At 37.2% G+C, this 25,887-nt stretch overlaps 1 protein-coding gene across 4 annotated transcripts in view; it reads left to right on the top strand.

Moving 5' to 3' along the window:
• Positions 1-25,887, top strand: part of atp9b (ATPase phospholipid transporting 9B) — a 234,371-nt gene that overhangs the window by 48,486 nt on the left and 159,998 nt on the right. For 3 of the 4 annotated variants that reach the window (XM_066716058.1, XM_066716056.1, XM_066716055.1), the window contains 4 exons: positions 14,632-14,745; positions 17,161-17,269; positions 22,049-22,107; positions 24,501-24,552. In XM_066716058.1, the coding sequence (XP_066572155.1) occupies positions 14,632-14,745; positions 17,161-17,269; positions 22,049-22,107; positions 24,501-24,552 (334 nt within the window). The remainder of the gene's footprint in view (positions 1-14,631; positions 14,746-17,160; positions 17,270-22,048; positions 22,108-24,500; positions 24,553-25,887) is intronic. The other variant, XM_066716057.1, reaches the window with a different exon arrangement.

The raw sequence follows: 25,887 nt of genomic DNA, 5'->3' as shown, positions 1-25,887 counted from the left end.
AGACTAGCAAAGCAATAAGCAGAACAACCGCAACAAAATGAGAAATAGACACCGATACCTTCGCAGGGGAGGAGCGTCATTCAGCACGGGCACTAGCAAAACCAAACTAAAATGTTTCTAAAATTAGGTAATTGCTTAATCCTAGCAAAAACAAATTAATTTGTCCACTACAGGGTATTTACTATATCTATATATTAGTGCTGGGCGGTATACCGGTTCATACCGAATACCGGTGTTTATTTTTATTATGATATGAATTTTTAATATACCGCAATACCGGTGTATGTCACTTAAACAACATTCGGAGCGCAGCACGGCGACACTGTTTGAGAGGGGTCCCTTTTCACTGTTGCACTGTGGTGAGGGCACAGGCTGTATGTGTTACTAAGCCTGACGGCGAAGATGGATAGGATAGACATTGAAAGTTCCGAAACTGAAGCTGTAGAACAAGTTGAACGTGATGACATAGAAGAACTTGTGTCAAAAAGACGAGCCATGTCTGTTGTTTGGTGGTTCTTTGGTTTTAAAAAATCCAACGACGACCAAACAACTATTTTTTGCAAATGTTGTCGGGCTAAAGTTGTCGCCAGAGGCTCCACCACCTTAGCCGCAAACATGTCTTGGAATATAATTAATTCATGAAACTAAGATCAGCGTCCTCCACATCAGCAGGTAACACTGCAGAAGCAAGAGAAAAGTCAAGTCAGATGTCACTTGAAGATGCGTTTGCTAGAGGGACGGCCTATGACACGAAAAGCAAACGGTGGATCGAGATTACAAACTCTTGTCACTATCCACCTAGCCAAAGACATGGTCCCGCTTAATACTGCTGAGAAAGATGGCTTCAGGAGGATATTTATTTGTTTAAATATTTATGCAAGTTGCCTTTGCATGCTATTCAGTTAAAGAAGTCCAGACTTTGCAGTTATAGTGGAAGGGGATTGTTTACATTGTGTAGTTGCCAGTCGGTTTACAAGATGTTTTTTTAAGTTGTTTGTGAAATTTGCACAATAGAAAGGTCATGTATTCTGATTCCTTCACTTCATTAGAATCTTGAGTTCCACCTCTTTGTAAACAGCATCATTTTGTGGGGCCTTGCAAACCTGTATTAATACTAGTGTGGAATTTTTTTACAATATTCACTCATCATGACAGTAAAATAGGGCATTCTAAGTCAGTTCTACTCTCAATCAGTAGAAAATGTGGTTAACACCCAGTCATGCATGAACAAAAAAATAGTGAAACCGGTATAATTCCGAAAAAAAATGTGAAAATTTTTTTTGGTCATAGCGCCCAGCACTACTATACACTCACCTAAAGGATTATTAGGAACACCTGTTCAATTTCTCATTAATGCAATTATCTAACCAACCAATCACATGGCAGTTGCTTCAATGCATTTAGGGGTGTGGTCCTGGTCAAGACAATCTCCTGAACTCCAAACTGAATGTCTGAATGGGAAAGAAAGGTGATTTAAGCAATTTTGAGCGTGGCATGGTTGTTGGTGCCAGACGGGCCGGTCTGAGTATTTCACAATCTGCTCAGTTACTGGGATTTTCACGCACAACCATTTCTAGGGTTTACAAAGAATGGTGTGAAAAGGGAAAAACATCCAGTATGCGGCAGTCCTGTGGGCGAAAATGCCTTGTTGATGCTAGAGGTCAGAGGAGAATGGGACGACTGATTCAAGCTGATAGAAGAGCAACTTTGACTGAAATAACCACTCGTTACAACCGAGGTATGCAGCAAAGCATTTGTGAAGCCACAACACGTACAACCTTGAGGCGGATGGGCTACAACAGCAGAAGACCCCACCGGGTACCACTCATCTCCAATACAAATAGGAAAAAGAGGCTACAATTTGCACAAGCTCACCAAAATTGGACAGTTGAAGACTGGAAAAATGTTGCCTGGTCTGATGAGTCTCGATTTCTGTTGAGACATTCAGATGGTAGAGTCAGAATTTGGCGTAAACAGAATGAGAACATGGATCCATCATGCCTTGTTACCACTGTGCAGGCTGGTGGTGGTGGTGTAATGGTGTGGGGGATGTTTTCTTGGCTTACTTTAGGCCCCTTAGTGCCAATTGGACATCGTTTAAATGCCACGGCCTACCTGAGCATTGTTTCTGACCATGTCCATCCCTTTATGTCCACCATGTACCCATCCTCTGATGGCTACTTCCAGCAGGATAATGCACCATGTCACAAAGGTCGAATCATTTCAAATTGGTTTCTTGAACATGACAATGAGTTCACTGTACTAAACTGGCCCCCACAGTCACCAGATCTCAACCCAATAGAGCATCTTTGGGATGTGGTGGAACGGGAGCTTTGTGCATCCCACAAATCTCCATCAACTGCAAGATGCTATCCTATCAATATGGGCCAACATTTCTAAAGAATGCTTTCAGCACCTTGTTGAATCAATGCCACGTAGAATTAAGGCAGTTCTGAAGGCGAAAGGGGGTCAAACACAGTATTAGTATGGTGTTCCTAATAATCCTTTAGGTGAGTGTATATATAGATAGTTTATATCCTTAACATAGTAAACGGTGACGGTCTTTATGTTATGGAATCTCCCTCAGCTATAAATACTTTGCATTAGTATCTGCTCTTCTCTGCTTTTTTTTTTTTAAATAAATAAAGGACATGTTGATGGTTTAGTATTCGTATTCAATTATTATAATGTGTAATTCCATTTAAAAAAGAAAAAACAGAGACCAGCAGATCTCGAAAAACTACTCACTTCTAAATCTTTTGTAGTCATTTTTGTATTACTTTAGTCTAAATACATGTTAATTTGGATTAATATGTTTTTTTCTGACTTTATGTGAACGAAAAGACACACATTCACCCGTTTTCTCATTGGAAATAGTTACATTTCAAAATATCACTGTCCTGGTCTCAAAAGCAAAGTTTGTGGGGAATAAAAGACATTTTCTATACTTTTGAGGCATAAGCAATTAGGAAATAACACTTACTACCCAGGAAAAAAACACAGTGTAATCTTTAGCACATTTTTACAGAGTGCAGCTATTAAATGTGTGAAGCCTGATGGTAGAAATGCAAGCTTTACTGTATACTGCTGCAAACTAGACTAATACTGGAATATGCTAGGAATTACCATATATTCTAACTCAAAACTATGTTGTCACCAGGTTGCATAAAATCAATACAGGTTGTGGTCTAGAACAGTGGTTCCCAAACTGTGGGGCGTGGGGAAAGAGCTGAATGTGTAAAAAGTCAAGATCCGCCCCGCTGAAATCGCATTGGATGAACTGATATCTTTTGCATCGACCTATCTCTGTAAAACGACTTTTTCTACACTTACACACCTTAAAAACAAACTGTACTGTCACGATTCACAAGAGTGGAAATTGCGTCTCGGTTATTGGATTCTTCCATATCCAGTCATGGCCAATCAGAATACAGGACTGTGACTGTGACCAAAATGTTATCAAGTGGTGGGAAACGAGCTCGCCAGGACTCTCTGCTGCAATATTTTGGAAAAAAAATACATTAAATGCGAAATAATGCAATGTGACAATTTTTGCAATTGAAAAAATTTACTTTATTTTAAAATACACATCTAATACAATAACTTTATTAAATACATTTTGAAACATACCTGTGCGTTCAAGTTCCAGTGGAAAAAAAAAAATAGCAATAGCTGGCTTTGTGTGTTTTAATAATTATTTGTTTCTTGCTCCTCTTTCCTTTTCTGTCATTGCTAGTTTCGCAGAAGGGTGTTTTGGCTTTTAGGCGGATTAACATACCAGCTGTAGATTTGTGGTATATTAATTGCACTGCACATATTATACACTTAAGTGTTTTAATTTACTTTGTCAAAGTATTTCCACGCAGAAATTCTCTGAGAGATAGCCATTGGTCACGTTCTTGTAGCGCCACAGATTTCTGCAGATATGGAGACCTGCAGAATTCCACCGATCCCATTGGTGGAGTTGCGCAGATCTGTCATTGTCAGCCAATCACAGACAAGAAATAACATCCCACCCTCCCGTCAGTCTTCATTACAGCTACATAGAGAGCCAATCAACCGTACAGGCTTTAAAATAAAATCAATATTATTATTATTTTATTATTATTTAGTATCGAATGTTAGATTCACTTGTTAGTGGCCATCTTTAACAAATAGTTTAATTTTCGACTATTCGGTCTCATCCTTAATATATATATATCCTATATATTAAATAACTAGTACAATTTTATAAAATGGAAAGAGTGCGTTACTGTATCTTCTGTAACTATGTTGATTCAGGCACATGGAGTAAGAATAGGTTCATGCATAGAGAGATTCCAATGTAAATGGCCAAATAAAATTGTGAAAAGTGAAATGCAAACAAGTTTTAAAGTATATTCATCCTTGGTAAACGTTAGGGCTTTCAAAAAAAATGTATTGTAATATAAATATGAACGTGTGGGACATGGGGGCGGGGGGCGCAAGCTGTGACCCAAATGTTTTTGGGTGGCGCCACCCAGAAGGTTTGGGAACCACTGGTCTAGAAAGGCATGAGATTCACTGTCCAGCATTTTCTTTTTATGCTACTCATATGTTATGTAATAAAGCAGTTTTCACACCTTTTGCTTAGTTGTTCATCATAAATGTAGAATTATTGTGTACTGAGGGCACTGTCCCTTTTAGGTTTTAATTTAAGAAATCATCCTGACTTCATATTGGTCATTGATTTTTTTCCCCATTAGTCTAATACAGGGCAAAAGCTTGAGATCTAGTATGCCTCTTTATTAAAATGTACAAATACTAATGGCTACATAATTAAGAGACTGATCTTTTGTCAGTGCAATAAAATGTCAACTGTCTTTCAGACAGATAAATATTCTCATCTTTATTGAACCTTACCTCTGTTTTCTCCCTTAGTTTAAATTATTAAATACAGAGAGATTGGTTAAGCAGTGTACATTTTCCTAAAGGTCACAAAGTTCATTAACTATACAGTGTCATTGATTGCGGCCCCTTAACGTCTCTGCTCTGGTTTAGGCTTTCTGCTTTGATTATAATTGATATAACTGCAGTACTCCATCTCAACCTATCATGGAAAAAAAGCCTGTTGCTTTTTGTTGTTGAAAATGGGATTGCTCATTGCTTTTTGCTTTTTTCATCTAGATGTGTTTCGTCCAAGAAACATAATACAGCTTATAAGTATTTATGTGACCTGTGAATCCCGTTAAAATGTTGTTATTGCTGGAATATTGCAGATTCATCAAACTCACTTCCTTTCAGAATATGAGATGGTATAATATGCTTATAGTAAAAACCCTGTTAACCAAGACAGTGTGATTATTACTAAAATATGAAATGAACATGAATGAATACTCATATGCATAATATGAAGAATTTGTGAAGAAAATGTTTTGTTTATATATGGTTCTATGTCACTTAATTTGTTCCAGGAATACTTGGGATAAGGTATTCAATATTTTCCAAGAGCTATTTAAAGACTTACTGATAGTTGTTTTGAAAACAGTGCTTATTTCATTAAGGCAATGGGCTTGGTGTTCAGGGATATTATATTGTTATATTTTGATTATCTTAGATGTTCTGCAGGCTGGCTTTCCATCCATATTTACATGTATATCTGGTTGAAAGACAAATAAGGTTTTCAAAATTGAAAACAAAAAAAAAAGTTTAAAAGAAACACCCTAAATCTATATTGGATTTTATGGAGTTTCATCGGTTTGCCCACCCTAGGTCTAATCTTTTTAGTTTTTTTGTTTAAAAATGTTGACACATTTTCTTTAAAAAGATTGATATATAATGATTGTTTGGAAACTATCAATTATACTCTGTATTACTGTTACCCTGACCATTTTTTTTTTCTTCTTTATGTGACCTTTCAATTTATCTTCATCAGCAACTGAATACAATTATTCTAATAGCTTATAATATGCTATTTTCATTGATACATTTGACTGATGTAACAATTATTAGAAAATGAATAGAAAATACAACATAGCACACAATGTAAATCATTTTTAAACAAAACACACCTTTTCAATTTTTGCTTTAGTTCTCAAATTTAATATGTTGAACATAAAAGTAAATATGGACAGCATCATCCATTTTACATCAATTTTCTGTAACTAATTTGAGAATGATTCTGTTTATGGCTACTTCAAAGCAATTTTCAGTAATACTAACAAGTAGGTAATACACATTAAGTAGCGGAAACAATATTAGCATTGTCCTTCAGGTACATGCACAGATAGACCCCAGGTGGTGCTTGAGGGTCCCTGCCCTTTTTTCCTGCGACTCTACAAGTGCCCCCATCAGGGTGCCCCTTTTTTTGCTTGAGCCCCTGCCCCCCAAAATGTCTGTGCATGGCCCTGTTGTCCTTCATAGCTCAATAAATGAATTCTTACAAACACATATTACCTGTGTTTGGGTAGAGGTTGATTTAAGATCAGATATAGGAAGGAAAGATATTAGTTTTGGGAAAAAGGGATCATATGGCAGATGTGCTATGGGGGGAAATTATTATATCTCCATTGCAATTGAGCTAATATTTTTTTTTCACTAGTCATCATTAGAGAGCCAAAGAGGTAGCAGTTAGATTTACTGTTGTATGGAAACATCGGTGGCATGCCTATATTCAGAAGGTCCATGAGTCAGAAGGACTATCATGAAATTAGGTCACAGTGACTAAATGTACTATATATATATATATATATATATATATACACACACACACACATACACTCACCTAAAGGATTATTAGGAACACCTGTTCAATTTCTCATTAATGCAATTATCTAACCAACCAATCACATGGCAGTTGCTTCAATGCATTTAGGGGTGTGGTCCTGGTCAAGACAATCTCCTGAACTCCAAACTGAATGTCTGAATGGGAAAGAAAGGTGATTTAAGCAATTTTGAGCGTGGCATGGTTGTTGGTGCCAGACGGGCCGGTCTGAGTATTTCACAATCTGCTCAGTTACTGGGATTTTCACGCACAACCATTTCTAGGGTTTACAAAGAATGGTGTGAAAAGGTAAAACATCCAGTATGCGGCAATGCCTTGTTGATGCTAGATGTCAGAGGAGAATGGGCCGACTGATTCAAGCTGATAGAAGAGCAACTTTGACTGTAATAACCACTCGTTACAACCGAGGTATGCAGCAAAGCATTTGTGAAGCCACAACACGTACAACCTTGAGGCGGATGGGCTACAACAGCAGAAGACCCCACCGGGTACCACTCATCTCCACTACAAATAGGAAAAAGAGGCTACAATTTGCACAAGCTCACCAAAATTGGACAGTTGAAGACTGGAAAAATGTTGCCTGGTCTGATGAGTCTCGATTTCTGTTGAGACATTCAGATGGAAGAGTCAGAATTTGGCGTAAACAGAATGAGAACATGGATCCATCATGCCTTGTTACCACTGTGTAGGCTGGTGGTGGTGGTGTAATGGTGTGGGGGATGTTTTCTTGGCACACTTTAGGCCCCTTAGTGCCAATTGGGCATCGTTTAAATGCCACGGCCTACCTGAGCATTGTTTCTGACCATGTCCATCCCTTTATGACCACCATGTACCCATCCTCTGATGGCTACTTCCAGCAGGATAATGCACCATGTCACAAAGGTCGAATCATTTCAAATTGGTTTCTTGAACATGACAATGAGTTCACTGTACTAAACTGGCCCCCACAGTCACCAGATCTCAACCCAATAGAGCATCTTTGGGATGTGGTGGAACGGGAGCTTCGTGCCCTGGATGTGCATCCCACAAATCTCCATCAACTGCAAGATGCTATCCTATCAATATGGGCCAACATTTCTAAAGGAGGCTTTCAGCACCTTGTTGAATCAATGCCACGTAGAATTAAGGCAGTTCTGAAGGCGAAAGGGGGTCAAACACAGTATTAGTATGGTGTTCCTAATAATCCTTTAGGTGAGTGTATATACATATAGGTTAGGGTACAAAATTCACTAACTTCCCCATAGATAGAATAATACACCAATTTTACAGACTTGGTATACATTCACATGAAAGTTATCTTGGTATTTTCCATATAATCCCAGACACTTGCAATATTGTGTTATTAGAACAAGATAATGAACATTTATGGACTAGAGACAGGCCCCATAACGTAGTTATTTGAACACAGTATTCAAGATATATTGAGATATTACAGTTTCAAGTTTTATTGAAATAATATTATATTGCCCATGTATGATTTATGTGTATACAAATTCACTATATCTTCTGACTTGTGGACCTTCTGACTAGTGGTCCTTCTGAACATAGGTCAGTCCTTGGAAACATCACATGCAGTGCATACCAAAGTGTTGGTGTCTGTTTCTTGGAGGTTTTTGGTATATGACTGACATCCATCAGATACACAGGCTGCGATTACGGCAGATTATGACATTGTCTGCCCTCCATTCCTCAATAAGTGCCCGTATTAAACTAGTTACATTTTCCAGAAAAGTCTCAATAAAGAGTTATTTATCTATTTTTCAAGTTTCTTGAGGGTCCCAAACTTTTCTTTGGGGTGCATCCAATTGAACTGAGTTGTGACCTTTCATCATGCATACCATTTAACTTTTCTACACGATATCAACATTTTTCCATCCAGTCTACTACTGCAACTTTTGACTCTCAAAATTGACGATAATTTGTTCAATTATTTGAATAATCGAGATACCACAGACAAAACATAAGTTTTAAAAACAAGCTCCTCCGAATCACTTCTGCCACTGAAGACTTTTTAAATGCTCTAACATTGAACCTGTACTGTTACTATACTGTAACAAGATACTGTGAATATGGAACATGTCCAGCAGAGAGGCATACATTTTAATAAGATTTTTTCTGATATTCAATTACCTACCTGTGCATTGAGTTTTAGTTTGAGTCTCAATCTCAAATGACCAGTGCCAGGAACCTGCATGCATTGAAATGGCAGAGGTTGTTCTGAGAATGCCCTCTCATTATCAAAAGTTCCTGTAACAAGTTGGCCTGGGCCCTGTAGCTTCAGATTCAGGGTGTTAAACTTGTGTGATATCAATCAAGAATGTTAGATTCATCACCCATTTTGGATCATTAAGCTCAATAACCACCGATCTGACATCCATCATGAATCTTTTCACCTGTGTTCTTAGCTCAGAGAACATTTCCTCTGCTGAGCCAACACTGTAAAGTACAGCACATCTCCATAACTTGACTGGATACAATATAATTGATGCATTTAACCACAACAGACATCACATTTTCTAATTTCAAGCATTTGCTACGAAGTGCCTGCTGCTGAACGATGTCATTCAGAATAATTGCTGGATGTGAATTTTCTTCCTCCAGTTTTCTCTGAATCAGTGCTAGCAGTAAATATTTCCTCCCTGTCATTGACGGGGCGCCATCAGTGCTTGCCACGACAAACCAGTGCGATCACTCGTACACACAGCTGCTCATGTATATCCTTGGCTGTGGTACAGCCATACATTGCACTAAGCAACTCTTCTGTAACTTCTGAGTTATCTTTAAAATCGGAAGCACTTCCCAAGGGGGAGGCGTTTTAGCTAATTTCCGTTGGAACATCATCAAAGACATCTTTCTATCAAAGCTGCCTATTGTCAGTCACTCAAACAGGTCCCTCCCTACTTCCTGTTTGTATATAAGGTGACCCACACACAGGAACTTTCACTTTTGCCTCTTTGCCTGGGATCATCCAGACATAAGCTAAAGCATATCTGTGTTTTTCTGTTTTTTGACCAAAAACTGTGTTTTTAGCTGGCTGGCGGTACCTCCTAGTACTGTTCACAGACCGACTCGCTACATTTGTCTGTGTAGCCCCATTCACACTGAAATGCCGGCAAATTGCAGGCAGCATTTGCCTGCTTTTTTCCTGTTGCCCCCATTCACACTAGGTTTGAATGCCAGAAATTTGCCGGCAAGGATCCATTCACACAGAAAACAAGAGTACTGTAGACATGGGACGAGACGCTACAGAAGCCTGTGGACACGAACTGATATTCTGGATGTTTTTGTACATGTTCAAAATGTACTGTTTAAAGGTATGGCAGTAGCAGTAAAATACTCCGAGATGGATATTTAGGAGACGCCACACTACTGTTTGGTACCATCTGGTACCATTTGGTAGCGCAACGCTGATTTATAATATTCATGAATATAGTAGCCTATTGTTGTTTTCAATAACTGCATACAGTGTGTTTAAATAGACAGTTGGATGCCGTCAGTATTCAGACTTGTCATAAATTCTGAAAATGAATCGGTTTGCTGGTCAGATCTGTACGCATTCTGAACAACGTGAACACACCAGTGTATTATTTAGTTGTATCAGAAGTAGTCAGATGGGTTAGACTACTGTATGTAGTAACTGTATTGCCGTCATTATTATTATTATTATTATTATTATTATTATTATTATTATTATTATGTATTTATTGGCAGATGCCCTTATTCAGGGTGCCGTTAAATTGACGTCAATTAAATTAGGACCCTTGCCGGCAATAACCCATTCACACAGACCTGGCCGGCAACAAAATGCCACCAAATTGCCTGTGTGTGCTAGTTTTAGTTTTTAAAAATAGCCACACTGTTCAGTGCTGTCTGCGTCCCGGAGTTCCGGCTGTGCCTCGACCCAGTTTCAGTTTCACTACACCAGCTAGTCGTTTAATATTGTAGTTACACATATTAGTTTTGCTGTCGTGGTTTTGTCCACTGTGAGAGCACATGCAGCGACAATAAATCCGAGGCCTGGCTGCCCAGCCTGAACCTCGGTCTGTTGTTAGAGATCTCACCTGTGTGAGGGGCTCCTCCGCCGGCTTGCACCCGCAATACAGCCCGTGACTGTAGGAGATCACGCTCTCCCAGCTCCTGGGATTGAGCTCTGCTGCACTCCCCCATCCATGGCAGTGGTCCCTGCGTGTTAGGCCCCACTTCGGCTGGTGGCCTTTCTACCCTCATGCCCTCCGGACCCCAAACAGCATGGTGCCTTGTGTCCCTGGTACCCCCAACTTGCCAACTCAGCAAGCACACTCCCTCGGACTGCACCTCGACTCTATCGCGATGCTTGCCATGCTGGCACCAAAGAGAGTTGCCTCCATACACGTGTGTCTCTCCCTCGTCCAACTATGAGCTCATGTTGGGGTGTCCCTTTGCCAGAGGCCAGAGGCTCCTCCAACTGATGATGGTGGTTCAGGTCTCTCAGGATGCACCCGACGGCGATCGAGCACGCCGAGTGACCGTAACTCAGGCATGCTGGACGGCACACCATTGGTGGCGGAGCCCTCACAATTTGACCCTTGGTGTGCCCCTGGGGCCAGTCTGCCACCGAGCAGTCATGACGACAGGCACCTCCAAACAAGGCAGGTGGACAGAGCCTGCACGGGCTCTCCATAACATTGCACTGGAGCTACAGAGGCTGTGCTGTGCTCCTCAGACTTCATCACTTCCTGCTAGTCTTATGGGACAGATATGTGTTGGTTTGGACGGCCAGTGGTTGCCTATTTAAACAGGCAAGGATGCCTCCGGTGGCATAGACTATACCTTCTAGTGCACAGTCTGCTTCTGTGGGCAGCAGCCTTGGTGCCCCACTGGTAGACATTTGTGCGACTTTGATCTGGGTGTTTCATCTTGGAAAGCCTGTACGGGGAACCCTCCATTGGGAACCTGGTTTTTGTCTTCAGTTGTGCCTCAGTAGCCTATGAGGCACAGGCTCCTGGCATCTAGGTGATTACTTTGGATGGAGCTGCACAGAACCGCTTCCCTTCCTACCAGGCTATGCCTTCTAGTTGTTCACCCAACATGAGCTGCTTCTGATTTCCATGACTGCCCTGTAGACATTGCTCTCAGGGACTGTCATGCAGCCTTCAGGTAAGGCCTCCCTATATGTAGTTCATTCTTTATAATGTATTGCTTGGTTATGTGGTGGGAGTGCGTGTGTTAACACCCTGTACCCCACTTTTGTACATAGTTCATTGGACAGCAGGTCTTTGGCCTCGCCCTAGCTGTGCTAGATGAGCTGCTGTGTCCAGTGGAGGGCACTCGAGCTGGCTCTTGTTGCCCCACTGTGTAAATAGTTTGTTTTGACATAGTTGCCCGCTTCTAGCTGTGCTGGACAGCAGTTGGTGTTTGCTCCTGTGTTGTGCGGAGGATGCATGAGCTGGCTCCTGTATCCCGCGGTGTATATAGTTTGTTTGGACTGTACAGTAGAGCTTGTCCGCTCCTTACTGTTACATTGAGCAAGGGATTTTGCTCCTGTTAGGGGGCAGGTGCTGTTGCCCTGCTATGTATATAGTTCCTTTGATAACATCACCAGTAGAGCTGGCTGTTGCCTCGCTCCTAGCTATGCTATTTGAACAGAGGGTGCCTGCTCCTCTGCTGTGTGGTGGCTGCATGAGTGTTCTCCTGTTGCCTCCCTGTATATATTCTTGTGTCTAGTGGTGTCTGGCTAGCCCGCTCTGTGTATATTTTCTGATGACAGATCTGTGGCCTGCTCCTAACTGCATTAGTCAAGCAGGGGGACACTGTGATGTGAAGCTGAGGGCACAATGTTTTTTGCCCTGCTCTGCTTCCATTCTCTTTGTACAGTGGGTCTACGGCCTGCTCCTGGCTGTACCAGTGGAGTCCATTGCTGTGTGTTGAGCAGAAGGTGCAAGAGTTGTTGTCACCCCATTCTGTTTAATTTGTTAAACATCTGTAACAGTGGGTCTGTTGCCCTGCTCATGGTTGTGCAGGGGCAGCTGTCAATGTATTGCACAAGAACTGTTCGGGTGAACTGCGCTGTATGATTCTGTGCAGTAGAGCAGGAGGCCACTGCTACTTTGTTATGTGGAGGGCATAATAATTGATTTCTGTTGCCCAACTTTGTACACCATTCTTGAATCACTCTTCCTAGTACAGTGTGACTGTGGTCTTCACTTCTGGAAATGCAGACTTGGCCCAAAGCAACCCCTCTGGCCTCTATCTAGAGTTGGTTAAAGCCCCTAGCAGGTACGCCTTGGGGTAGGCTCTATTATCAGCTCACTGCCTCCTCCCTTGCAACAGTTTGGTTGTACAGTAACCCTTCCCCCATGGGCAGTGCTTCCGATTAGAAAGACAACGATAAGTTGCGAATACAAACCCCAGTAATCTGAGACAGGAAGCATTGCCCAAGGTTGCAAGATTGCACAGGAGTTGAAGTCTCCCAGCAAAAGAGAGAGTTCCTGTGTGCGTGTCACAAACAGGAAGTAGGAAGGGGCCTGTTTGAGTGACTGGCACAGGGGCCAATAGATAGATTTGATAGAAAGATGTCTTCGATGATGTTCCAATGGAAACAAGCTAAAATCCCTGCCCCTTAGGCAGTGTTCCTTTCTAAGATAAACCGGGGTTACATTTGAAACCTCGAAATTCGTTTTGGTTTACACTCCAACACTAGCTGAGCATTATCATTTATGTCTGTGCTTTCATAGAGCAAAACTGAGTATGTACTAAATACTGTGACCCTCTCCTCTCCCGTTGATCTCCTTGGTACATCACATACTGTTCTGTATGTTTAGTTTAGTAATGGTGTTTCAGATTATACTCCTTGAAAACAGCAACTTTCTCCTTGCAGATCAAACAGGTGGCATGTCTATGGAACTCCGAAAATCTGTCTCTATTGAAACTGACATTTTGGATGGCTGGTAGCAACTTTTGTATATCAATAAGCTCAACAAGACACTGAAACGAAGATCCTGAGTTATTGTTCTGTGATAACTTGTTTGCAGATGGCCTATTAACATGATACACCTTATTGTGTTTGGGGTCATTAACGTATTTCCCAATATTCTTCATCTTGAATGAAGTTGTTGCGCAGTAGTAGTAGTGCAGTTATGACGCATCAATTTATAGGTTGCACTGACTTATATGTAATAATTCCAGTATCAAAAAGGTTTTCATAATACCAATATGAAACATAATGATACATAAAATGAACATAAAAATGATATACATTTTTTAATACTATGTAATAAATATTATAGAAATGAGAGTAGAGTAACCCATGTTACACAATCTTTTTAATTGTAAACTGAGTAATATATGGAACTATTCTTCCTACATCACAGTTAACATTACACTTTCATCGACAAAAATAGGAGAGTCTGAATGATCAGCTTGCTGATTTAAAAATATAATGCAAATATTAAAAAATGAAGCGGTTTACACACATAAAGACACATCTGTTTTTTTACAGAGTTGTTCATAGACAATGTCTCGGGCTATTTCTTATTTTCTGTCCCTGAAGGAAAGGGATACACTGAAGTGAACAGTTGTGTTCCTTGCCAGAAGAATAGGCTATTTAAGTTTCAGAATATACAACAACATAGCATGTATTTATATAGTGTGTGCGTGCTCCCCTAGTGATTGCCTGGATTACAGTGTTATTCAAAAACATGTTTCTATTCCCTAATCGGTTTAATGAACTACGTACCGCTGGGGTGGAAGTAACAAATACTAATGTATCTTTGTTCCCACTTTACTGTGTAAAAGTAAACAGTCTTATGTTTCATCTTGGACAAGTTTTTTTTTTATTCTTGAAGAATGCTGGAATTTTATGTTCCAGTCTGTATTGTTTATCTTTTTGTTTTTCTTTTGTTTCCTTGTAGGTGTTGTACCAGCAGTTCAAACTGTTCTTGAATCTTTATTTTCTGGTGGTTTCCTGTTCTCAGTTTATGTCATCACTGAAAATTGGATACCTTTACACCTATTGGGCACCTCTGGTAAATAACCCCTTGCCAATTTTAAATATAATGTTTATATGTTCCCCACTTTCCCCTCACTGTTTTTGTTTGAGTCCTATCATTAGATGCCGTTTTTTTTCATTACTGTCCGTAGTCACCTTTTTCATTTTATTTAATTTTCTATTTCAGTTGCCCAAGTAGTCTCTTTAGAGAATGTCTGCTGTATTTTTATCTTAGACATCACACAAGAAAATCCATAATTACCATGACAGCAGGAGTATCCATTACTTAACAATCAATTTGCATCAATCAGTTTGATGCTAGATAAAATCTGTATTTTGATCAAAAGTGTACTAAATCGTTCGTTCTGAACTGATTTTGATGTTAACCTAGTTAAAATTATTTTAGAATCTTGCAGATGAAAATAGCTAATCAGTTGGATTATTATATTAAGAAAGTTATCACATTTCAGGGTCATAAATAAATCATTGAAACTGCATATTTCCCTAACCATTTTCATTTGGATTTAGACTGCAAATCACAGTCCAGTGACAAACACTATAAACTTTGTCTGTACTTTTTTGACCTTGCTTTATAATTGATATGCCTGCATCTCTTTTTCTTTAGAGTTGGTAGTGCATATATGACCAGAAATACAGATTTTAAAGTACGTCATTATGGTTTCCCTGCGTGTACTGTGCCCCTCATTCTCATGCTCTTCTTGCTTTTTAGAAAAGGCAGCAAATGCATCAAAGTTGTATATCAATTTAGGAAAAAAACAGTTAACATAATAGAAAATAAGGTTGTCAGTGTACATAAAACATTCATAAATCTTTTTAGATCAATGTAAAAATTCTTTAAATATAATTATCATTATTATAACAGTGGGATTTATAAGTTGGTATGTCCTGCTGGGAAGAGTTGCTAGATGTGTAATTTTCAGAGTCTTCGTCTTGCCAAGTATTAATTAGGTTGAAGTTTTCAATTACATTTCATCTTTTTGATTTAAAAATTGTTGGGCCTTTGTTTAATTAGATGTATAAATGTAGCAACCCATATTTTACTTGGCCACTATATGTAATTCAGCCACAATAAACAGGATTGCTTGTGGGGGGGGGGGGGGTTGGGAATACAAATCTTGAAAAAACAAATGATTTCTGTGACATAAAATACAGACTTACAGTTAACTTTAATTGTTTTCATTTTTTTTTCCCCACAAACTTTTCAATATTTGAAATCATACTTTTGGAAAATACTAAATATGAAAAACTTACTTACGTATAAATCAGTATTGTGAAATCAATAACCACAATTCAAAATTACAATGTTTCTCTCTTTCCTGTTTACTTGTGGTATATTTGTTTGTGCATTAATTCCACAGATAGAAAAATACCAACTGAAGGAACAGAACACCTAAACCTTAAAGAACACATAGATACCAAGTATTAACCAACATGCAAAAAAAAATGTAGATATTTTTTTTTAATGTATTTTTTTACATTTGATTTATTTTTAATCTTTAAACAGCATAGACGTCCTACAGTGCATAACTGTTTATACAATAAGATCATCTAGTGCAATGGAAACAAATGAATAATCTCTAGGAGAGCTCTGTTAAGACTACACATGGTTATAAAAGCACAATATTCCTCCTTAACTGCAGTTGGTTATAACCACTATATATAAAAAATGTTTCTAAAATGAATTAGCTGCTTATATTGCATGTTATATATTTTTTTTATACATTTATATTCAGCATTCTTAATGAATAATTTTATTGGAAATGTCTGTGACCCCACCTTTTATATATGTTTATTTGCATTTTTGGAGGTGCCAAGTTCTGCCGGACAAGCTTTCTTGCTAGATTACATGCCCAACAGGGCAAGTGATAATTTTACCTTAAATACTGGCTATACTGAAAAATATTTTCAATTAAATATTAAACATCCATAAAACATAATCTTCCTACCGATATGTCATCACTGATGATTTGTTTACAATGGAAACAGACATGCGACCTACAAAGTATTAATTTACGATGACCATATTTGGCACTTGTCCATTCGTGGCCAATCAAAAGACTTAAAGCATGAGATACATACTGAGTGACTGAACGGAGATATCGACACTCATGGCTAACACGATGTTTGCATTGGTCAGCTCCCCCCCAGCTACAATCTGTCAGCAACCCCCCACGCCCATTCTACCCCGGTCTACGATTCTGATCGGATTGGCTCCGATATCTTTTTTTTCTATCACTACTACAATAATATGCAAAAGTCGGGGAGATTTATTTTTAGGGGGGTAAGTAAAATTTCAAGGCACCTGCCTTGCTTGGGAACCAGAATTTCAAAATGATGTCAGACCCTGAACAATGTAAGCACCACCATTGCAGAACAGGGAGAACACTGTTTCAAAAAAGCTTTTCCGGGTTCTTATTTGTCTTTTCTGTAGGGCTTCGTTCTGGCAGTTACAATGGTGCGTGAGGCTGTGGATGAAGTGCGTCGCTGCCGACGAGACAAGGAAATGAATTCGCAGATGTACAGCAAACTCACAGTACGAGGTTGGAAAACGTAAACTGTTTTCTCTTTGGGTGTCGGCTAAAGCATGGTGCAGCTTTAAACTATCAAAACTACTTTAAATGGGGGAAATGGCAAGTCCTACACACTAAATGTTTTTTTCTTCTTTTCCATTACAGCATCATTGCCTATTGTAAACATTTTCCATTTAATGTGCTGTCACTGATTTTTCAAAATACCTATTTATAATGTATTTATTATAGACTGAAGTTACACGGATACTGTGAAATTGGATTTTCTTTTTTTCTTTTTTTTATGTAGACTTTGCTGTAGTTTACAGTTACAACACTGCTTCATTAACCTACCTGAAAGTAGGACATTATTACAAAAGCAGGTGCTTTGTGTTTTAAAATTTCTACTGTTTAAAAATACAAGGGAAGCTGTTAAATCAATTAGTTATTTTTCATATCCTGTGAATGGCCTGTATATCTCTGCAATACATATGTATTAAGCTGTCTATCATCATGTCTATTTGGCTATCTTAAGTGGCAGTACCCTGTTACAACATGGTCTAATGTTTCAGAGGCATGCAATCTAATACAACTCCTAGAAATTAGTCTTAATCATATTGCCTGTACTTGTCAGAACCCTTAAAGTACTTTCAAAAGACTTACATATAGTAACCAAACCATTTTCCTGCCCAAAAATTAGGCTACATTTTAGATCACTTGATAACATTTAACATGTGTGCGTGTGCATATATGTGTGTGTGTATATATATATATATATATATATATATATATATATTAGGGCTGTCAGCGTTCACACAAGCGATTAATTTAAAATTAGTAACATGTTCATATTTTATTGCATTTAGTAATATCTCTCTATTTTGTGCATTCTGTGGACCCATAGTTGAACCACAGATGTGAAAGTTGGATTATTGAATGGCTATTTCCATTTAAAAAAAACTTTTGGATGGTTCAGTGGACAAAAATGATGCTGTGTAATCTCTTAAACATGTTAAATATGCAACCTTAAACAAATACTTGACCGTGCTATGTAAATTTGTTCCTTAATTATTTTACTGTGTTGTTCTGAAACAGTGGTACATGAAAAAGTGTTAAGCACAACCTCCCTGTACATGTATAAGGAAGAAGTGGAAAACTCTTGAGAATATGGCAATCTCTTGTGACAGTTTTTTGTTTGTATTATTATTATTATTTTTTTTTTTTATATATAATTTTGTACTGGATTGCTCGAATTGTTATTAAAAAAATATGGATTTTGAAGGATTTCCTTCATATAAGTACATGTTTTATTTAATTTTAATATGTGGTTATGTTAAATTGTGATTAATAAGTGAAACATTTTGATTAATTGTTATATAGCCCTAATTATATATAATATAGTGTGTGTATGTGGGGGGTTTATCTTGTCTCTATATCAGTCTATCTATATCTTTTATATTTATTTAGTTAGGTAGATGTTTTTCACTTATTTAATTTGCCTGAGGCTGAAATATAAAACCTCAGGCAGCATACTAGTGCCACCTAGTTCAGTTTCAAGACTTCTTTTGACAGTCGTATCCTGTTGTTTGGCTTGTTGTGATTATAAAAGAGCCAACAGGTAGAGTATCACTTTCACGTGAAGATATATGTGCATAAACAGACATTATAGGATCCAAATGGGTTAAAAAAAACAAGATCTGATGTCTGAGAGATAAACACATTAGAGACAACCACTTCATTCAGCTCTATGCATAGCAAAAGGATAAGCAGCAAAATGTATGTAAAGCAGTAGTAAAGTGATCCCTATTATATATGCTGTGTCTCTGTAATGGAATTATTAAACCTGTCCACCTAATTAATTAAGTTTGTATCAGGTTGTAGTACATCTAGTTGCATTTTAATAAATAGTTAAAACAAACAAAAAAAATGTTATGTAAAAAACACACTTACAAATAATCAAATTGTTGTTTTATCAGTACATATATTACTATCCATTACAGCTGAAAGAAGATAGAGACTGTCTCATCGGTTCCATTTAGACTTAAATGTGTCCTGTTAATTAAACAACCTATGATGTGTTTAAGTGGTTAAAACATGAACATTAATGTTGAAGGTAGTCATTTTACCATTCTATTTAGCACTAACATATTTTATTACTAGCTGCAACCTTAAGTTAATAGTGAAACTATTATGTGCTAGTTTCAGAAATTCCTAAATTTGGATCATCCTTATTAAGAACATGAGAACGATTACAAACGAGAGGAGGCCATTCGACCCATTGTGCTTGTTTGGTTTCCATTAATAACTAAGTGATCCAAGGATACTATCCAGTCTATTTTTAAATGTTCCCAAATGTTCAGCTTCAACCACATCGCTGGGTAGTTTGTTCCAGATTGTGACAACTCTGTGTGAAGAAGTGTCTCTTGTTTTCAAGTGTCCTTGAATGTCTTGAAGCCCAATTTCCATTTCTGTCCCCGGGTGCGTGTGTCCCTGCTGATCTGGAAAAGCTCCTCTGGTTTGATGTGGTTGATGCCTTTCATGATTTTGAAGACTTGAATGAAGTCGTCATGTAGTCTCCTCTGTTCCAGGGTGAAAAGGTTCAGGTCCCTCAGTCTCTCAGTAGGACATTCCCTTCAGACCTGGAATAAGTCTGGTTTATCTCCTCTGAACTGCCTCTTGAGCAGCGATATATTTCTTGAAGTGTGGAGCTCAGAACTGTACACAGTGTTCCCTTAGTACCTTCTCCTCATTTATCCTGATCTTTCTTAGGGTTTGTTAACCTGTGGCACGTTATCTGTTTTTTATTTTGTAAAAACCTCTATAAAATACTCATTTAGATCATTTGCAGTTGCCTCATCTTGTTAGTTTTCCAAGCTACTTCCATTTTTGCCTTTGTGTTTCACTTCCTCCTTTATTGACATCTTGCTGTTGTAGTATTGAAAATAACTGCATTAGTTTTAGCTCCAAGAGCTATGTTTCTTTCTATTTACCTCTTTGGTTTCCTCATCCCTTTCTTAAGATCTCTTTGCAGTTCAACATAGTTTTTGTATTTTGTTTAGTCTATATCCTTTTTGTAAGCATTATACAACATTTTCTTTCTCTTGATATTTTTTTGCATACTTCTATTAAACCATTTTGGCCAATGTTTTTTGGTCAGTTTGCTAAATTTTTGTACAAATTCCTGCTGAGCATCAAGTAGTATATTCATAAAATATAACCATCCATTTTCAACTGAATCTGTATCCAGTGTGCTCCAGTCTACCTCTTCTAAGTACCACCTCATACCTTCAAGGTTTGCTTTTCTAAAATTGTAGACCATTGTTTTAGACTTAGTCATGGTTTTTTGAAAGAATGCCTCAAAGCTAACCATATTGTGATCACAGTTTGCTATTGGTTCTCTAACTAGTGTCCTTCTGACTCAATCTTGGTCATTTGAAAAGATCAAGTCAGTGCATGTTCTCTCTCGGGTTGGTTCCCTTACAAATTCAGTTAGAAAGCAGTAATTTACCATCTCAACCATTTCTATTTCTGCTTCTGTAGTTCCAACTGGGCTTTCCCAGTCTATGTTTGGGAAATTGAAATCCCCCATTATAACAGCAACATCCTTGATACATGCAGTCCTGATTACACTGTACAATGCAACATCTTTCTGAATATCTGAGTTGGGTGGTCTGTAACACACTCCTGCCACTAATCCTCTGGATCTGTTGTTCAAACGTTTAACCCACAAAGATTTTATTTCGTTACTAGGATCTAATTTGAGTTCTTCTGCCTCTATGTCATTTTTGACATATAATGCTACCCCACCACCTCTTCGATTTTGCCTGTCCCTCCTAAACTGTGTGTATCCTTTCAACTTGTTTTCATCCCCATCATTTTCTGTAAGCCATGTTTCTGTCACTCCAACAACATCATAGTCACACACCAGCACTGTGGCTTCTAGGTCTAACATCTTGTTCCTTATACTTCTGGCATTGAGGTACAAACATTTCAGGACTTTACTACTATTAGTTTCCCTTGCTTTTTTTGCTTACTGGAACATCACCCATTGTCAGAACTCCCTGCCCCTCTGGTCCCTAGCATAAAAGATTCTCTATTACTCTGCACATATGCTCTCCCAGTGCACTCTCTCCTGTGGCCTTTTTATTATAATTTTTTCAACATCATTGAGTCTTCTACATTTTTTCATTACAGCAAAACTCGTTTGAAAGTTTTCTGTTCTGTATTTCTTTATAAACATGAAAATAATCTTTTTTTTTTCTCATTTTAAAAGCTTGTACCATCATTTTCATATTTATGAAATAATTGTGGTTTTGCTCTCCTGTCTTTACAAATATTTCTTAAAGAGATGCAGTCTGTGTTGCCTCTTAATAAAATTGTTTTTCACCGTTTTCAAGCCTATATTTTCAGAGATTACTTGGGAAAGTATTCACCAAGTCTCCAGTGTGATATCTCTGACCCCAAAAGAAAGATGTAATCTTCACTGGGAACTATTTTGTAGCAGACATAAGTGGGTATTAAATGGATATAATTGACAGTGACCTGGTGTGCCACTATTGTCATCTTGGTCCCAGACTATGGATCATAATGGAAGAGTATTACATTTGCATGGAACAATGCAATCAATCCTTGAATAAATAAATGTCAGATTCAGAGACTTGAAAAAAAAAAGACTGTTTGCATATTAATAGTGCTCTTTCAAATACATGTGTTATTAAGAATGCTTCTAACTATGTGTTTATGTTGTGTTCTGTGCTGAATTCAGAGTATTTTATGACATCACACTTTTTTTAATTTATTTTTTGGTTCTAGGTAAAGTTCAAGTGAAGAGCTCAGATATTGAAGTTGGGGACCTAATAATTGTTGAAAAGGTTAGTATATATATTATAACACTGTGGCAGAAGCGGAAATATCACTGGGGCGATGGGGCATATATATATATATATATATATATATTGTTTTACAATTACATACCAAAGAACATATATTATTTAACAGTACAATTAAAAAAATATGTATGTGTGTGTGTATGTATATATGTATGTGTGTGTGTATATATATATATATATATAATATATATATTGTTTTACAATTACATACCAAAGAACATATATTATTTGACAGTACAATTAAAAAAATGTGTGTGTGTGTGTGTGTGTGTGTGTGTGTGTGTGTGTGTGTGTATATATATATATATATATATATATATATATATATATATATATATATATATATATATATATATATATATATATATATATATATATAAAAAAAAAAATCTTGGCACTGATCTGAGCTGTTGTTTATTTTATTTAAGTATTGTATATAGCAATGTACAGAGTCTGTCATTATACCCCTTTAAGGGGCCCCTTTGCCTGTGACTTGCACCTGCGCTGCTGGTTGGGTGGGAACAGGGTCTTCAAAATCATTATTCATTTATATAGTAATGTTTGAAATACTTTTTGTATTTTAGATCATACTGTACGAAAACAGCATACAAATTATTCTGAAATAATTGAAAACGGATTGTTTAGTGCAATGTTCATCTTAGTTTTTTTTAATAAAATAATGACGGGTCTGTTTCAATATTTGATTGACGTGTAACCTATCCTATCAGTTGGCAAGCTCTGTGTCTGGTTTAGACTGCAGTAAGTAGCCAACTAGCTATTGTTAAGTTAGATGCGTAAAACAATGGATAGAAAATACAAATCAGGCGCTCTGAAACGTAAGGAACGAGAAAAAAAGAAAATGGTAGCTTTAAGATGCTGCGCTTAGAGTGATGTGTATTGTCCTTTTGTGGAGTGAGCTTACAATATGTTTTTTAACTCTGTTACACTGGCAACCTGTTTTATATACATAAAAAACATGTTATATCTCTGCAGTGGACTACCTGGAGGACCTAATCCACTTGAACATGAATTTATTAAGCCAAAGGAGTACATTTTTTTGATAATCCTTGAAATACTACCTTACGTTTTTCACTTATCAAACTCTATTAAACTCTTGATACCCCGATACTCTGAGATTAAGCATTTCTCCAAACAATCAAAGAAAATATATTAAAATGCAATATTTGGAAAGTATTATGTTTGTGTGAGCTGTTGTGAAACATTTGGAAACGTTTTTTTGGAGTCTTCTAGGTATTATACCGGACTTTGCTTAACCTTGGATTTTTCAATGTCTTAGGTCATACAGTCTAAGACCAAGTTTATCTCTCGATGCAAAATAAAGAATATCTAGATTAATAGAGGTCAATGTTGCCTTATTGCATAATATGTAAACATGAATTCAGCAATATATCGGTGAAATAATATGACTAATTACACATTTGTACAGCATAGTAGGGTCCATTATTTTGTTTAGGACTACTTGTAAGCAAGGAATTTACCTTCAGGTTTCTTTCATTTGTTGATGATGTCAAGCAAGTTTGCTGGCATGATACAAGTAACCTGAGTCCAGTCTAATGGAGGTATGCCAGACTTAGTAGGCAGCCTGAATATGATCATGTTCAAAGATGATGGTCCACTTGCATAGAAAGGGTGAACTAGTTTCCAGCTGCTATTCTAAAACAGTTTGTTACCAGAAGTCACAGATTTGTTTTTTTCACTCATCATATATGACAGTGTGGAGCAACCAAACCAGCTAATAATATAACAGATTTTTAATGTATTTCTTAAAGTGATCTAAGTTGATGTTTATATTATTAATTTTAGTCTTAACACTTATAAAGACCATCACATATTTGAATTTGATATATTTTCATATGGAGATATCAGAGTTCTGTGTACTTAGCTCTGTTGTGCAAATTGTGTTGTTACCCTGTGGGTTAACTCAGAAATCAGCTGCCTGTTTTTTACAAAAACAAATAATTTGACACTAACTCCTGTTTTAGCATCAGTGCATTTAGAAAGTACAGTGGAATTTAAATGTACTCACATTTAATGGCATACATCGTCTAATTCCATTCTCCAATGACCTACTTTGCTGTTACTCTCACCTCATTCCTTAGACTCTATTGCGTTCTCCTTTCCCAAAAGTAGACCTTGTACATTTGTTGATTTTTGCATTCTGCTGCTATTCACCAATACTCTTCTGGCTTACATAAAGGACTGTGACTCTTGAGTCTTTTAAATCCATTCTGAAAACTTGTATTTCCTTATTTATTTATGTAGTTCTACATTGTTTCTCTTTTTGAAATGTTAAGCAGTTTTTGGATGAAAGTACTGTACTGTATATTTTATATATACTTTTTCATATATTTCAGAACCAAAGGATTCCTGCTGACATGATTTTCCTGAGAACCTCAGAAAAAAATGGTGAGTCCTAGTGCCCTTTGTTATTGTCAGAAACAACTGCCTTATAGATTATCCATGTTCCTTGATAATTAAAAATAGTTTACTGTTACACCATACATCAGGTCATTTCAATTTTGACCCCTTATCACATATATTTTATATTAGCCATGGTATGGCTTATATATTTCAGTATAACACAACTTAATTAATTCTCGTTCAAAGATACATAACACCAAAATCTTACCTTACCTGCTTCAATTTCCTAAATGTATTCTTTCTTCATTCACTGTTTTTGTTTACCGTACCTCAAAAAGCAGTGTGGCTCATGAAGTTAGATTTAGTGGCAATCTAGTGTCTCACTAAAATGTGACATTACATTGAGTGTTCCCTCATCCCAAAACATCTTTACATCTTTAAAATCTTATTTTATTTGCTACCTGAAGCTGGGCACATACGGCTGGATAAAGTTTATCTGTAGGGCATGTGTGACTGCCAACAATCTGTCCAGATTACTTTAATCTTTTCCCCAAGCCTCAAGTCCCATTCCAGTTTCAGGGCTTGATTGAACTCAGACCAGAAATGTTTTGACACCTATCTAAATGCCACAGAATAGTATTGCTTTATTGTATTGCAGACATTGTTGTGAAGTGAAAACTAACACTGCAAATATGAGTACTCCAGGAAATGTCACAATACCTAATTTAAACTTTACAAAAGTGAATCAGGGAGAGGGCTTCTTTATTGAAAAAAAACACATCAATTTGATTTGACAAAGGCAATCAATTATTAACTCAAAGGTACATAATAAGTAGGTTATTAAATGTCACAGATACGTGATCTGTGTGGTGCAATATTAACTTTGTTCTTGAACATGCAATTCAAAGACTTGCCTCTATACATTAAAATTGCTAAAATGCATTTAAAGTGATGTGTTGCTGTGCAATATCACATATAAATTGCACACATCACTGATACTTGTCAGTGCAATTACAATGGTGTGGTTTGCTGTTAATCAAGTTTTTAGCAAATTGAATAATTAGTTTTATATAGCAATAGCAACATTTTAGTGATTAATCAAAAGTATATTATAAAAACTTGAATCTAAATGTAGGAAAATACTAATTTACATTTTTATTCTTTGCATACAAGTATTTGTATCTGATGTATTTAAATGATCTGCACCTCTTGGTTTAGTCCTTTAATAATATAATTTGTGTTAGTTGGATTTAATCCAATGAAATCTTCCATTGTTACCATTGGTCAATGTTAAGTGATTTTAGGAATGAAAGACATGCTGGGGCTTTTACATTTTATTTCTTGACTGGTATTGCCTTTTATATCAGATGTTGTTAAATA

This window comes from Amia ocellicauda, chromosome 10 (assembly GCF_036373705.1).
Source record: "Amia ocellicauda isolate fAmiCal2 chromosome 10, fAmiCal2.hap1, whole genome shotgun sequence".
NCBI lineage: Eukaryota > Metazoa > Chordata > Actinopteri > Amiiformes > Amiidae > Amia > Amia ocellicauda.
The sequence above is the reverse complement of the archived record's forward strand: the minus strand, read 5'-3'. Positions and strand labels throughout refer to the sequence as shown.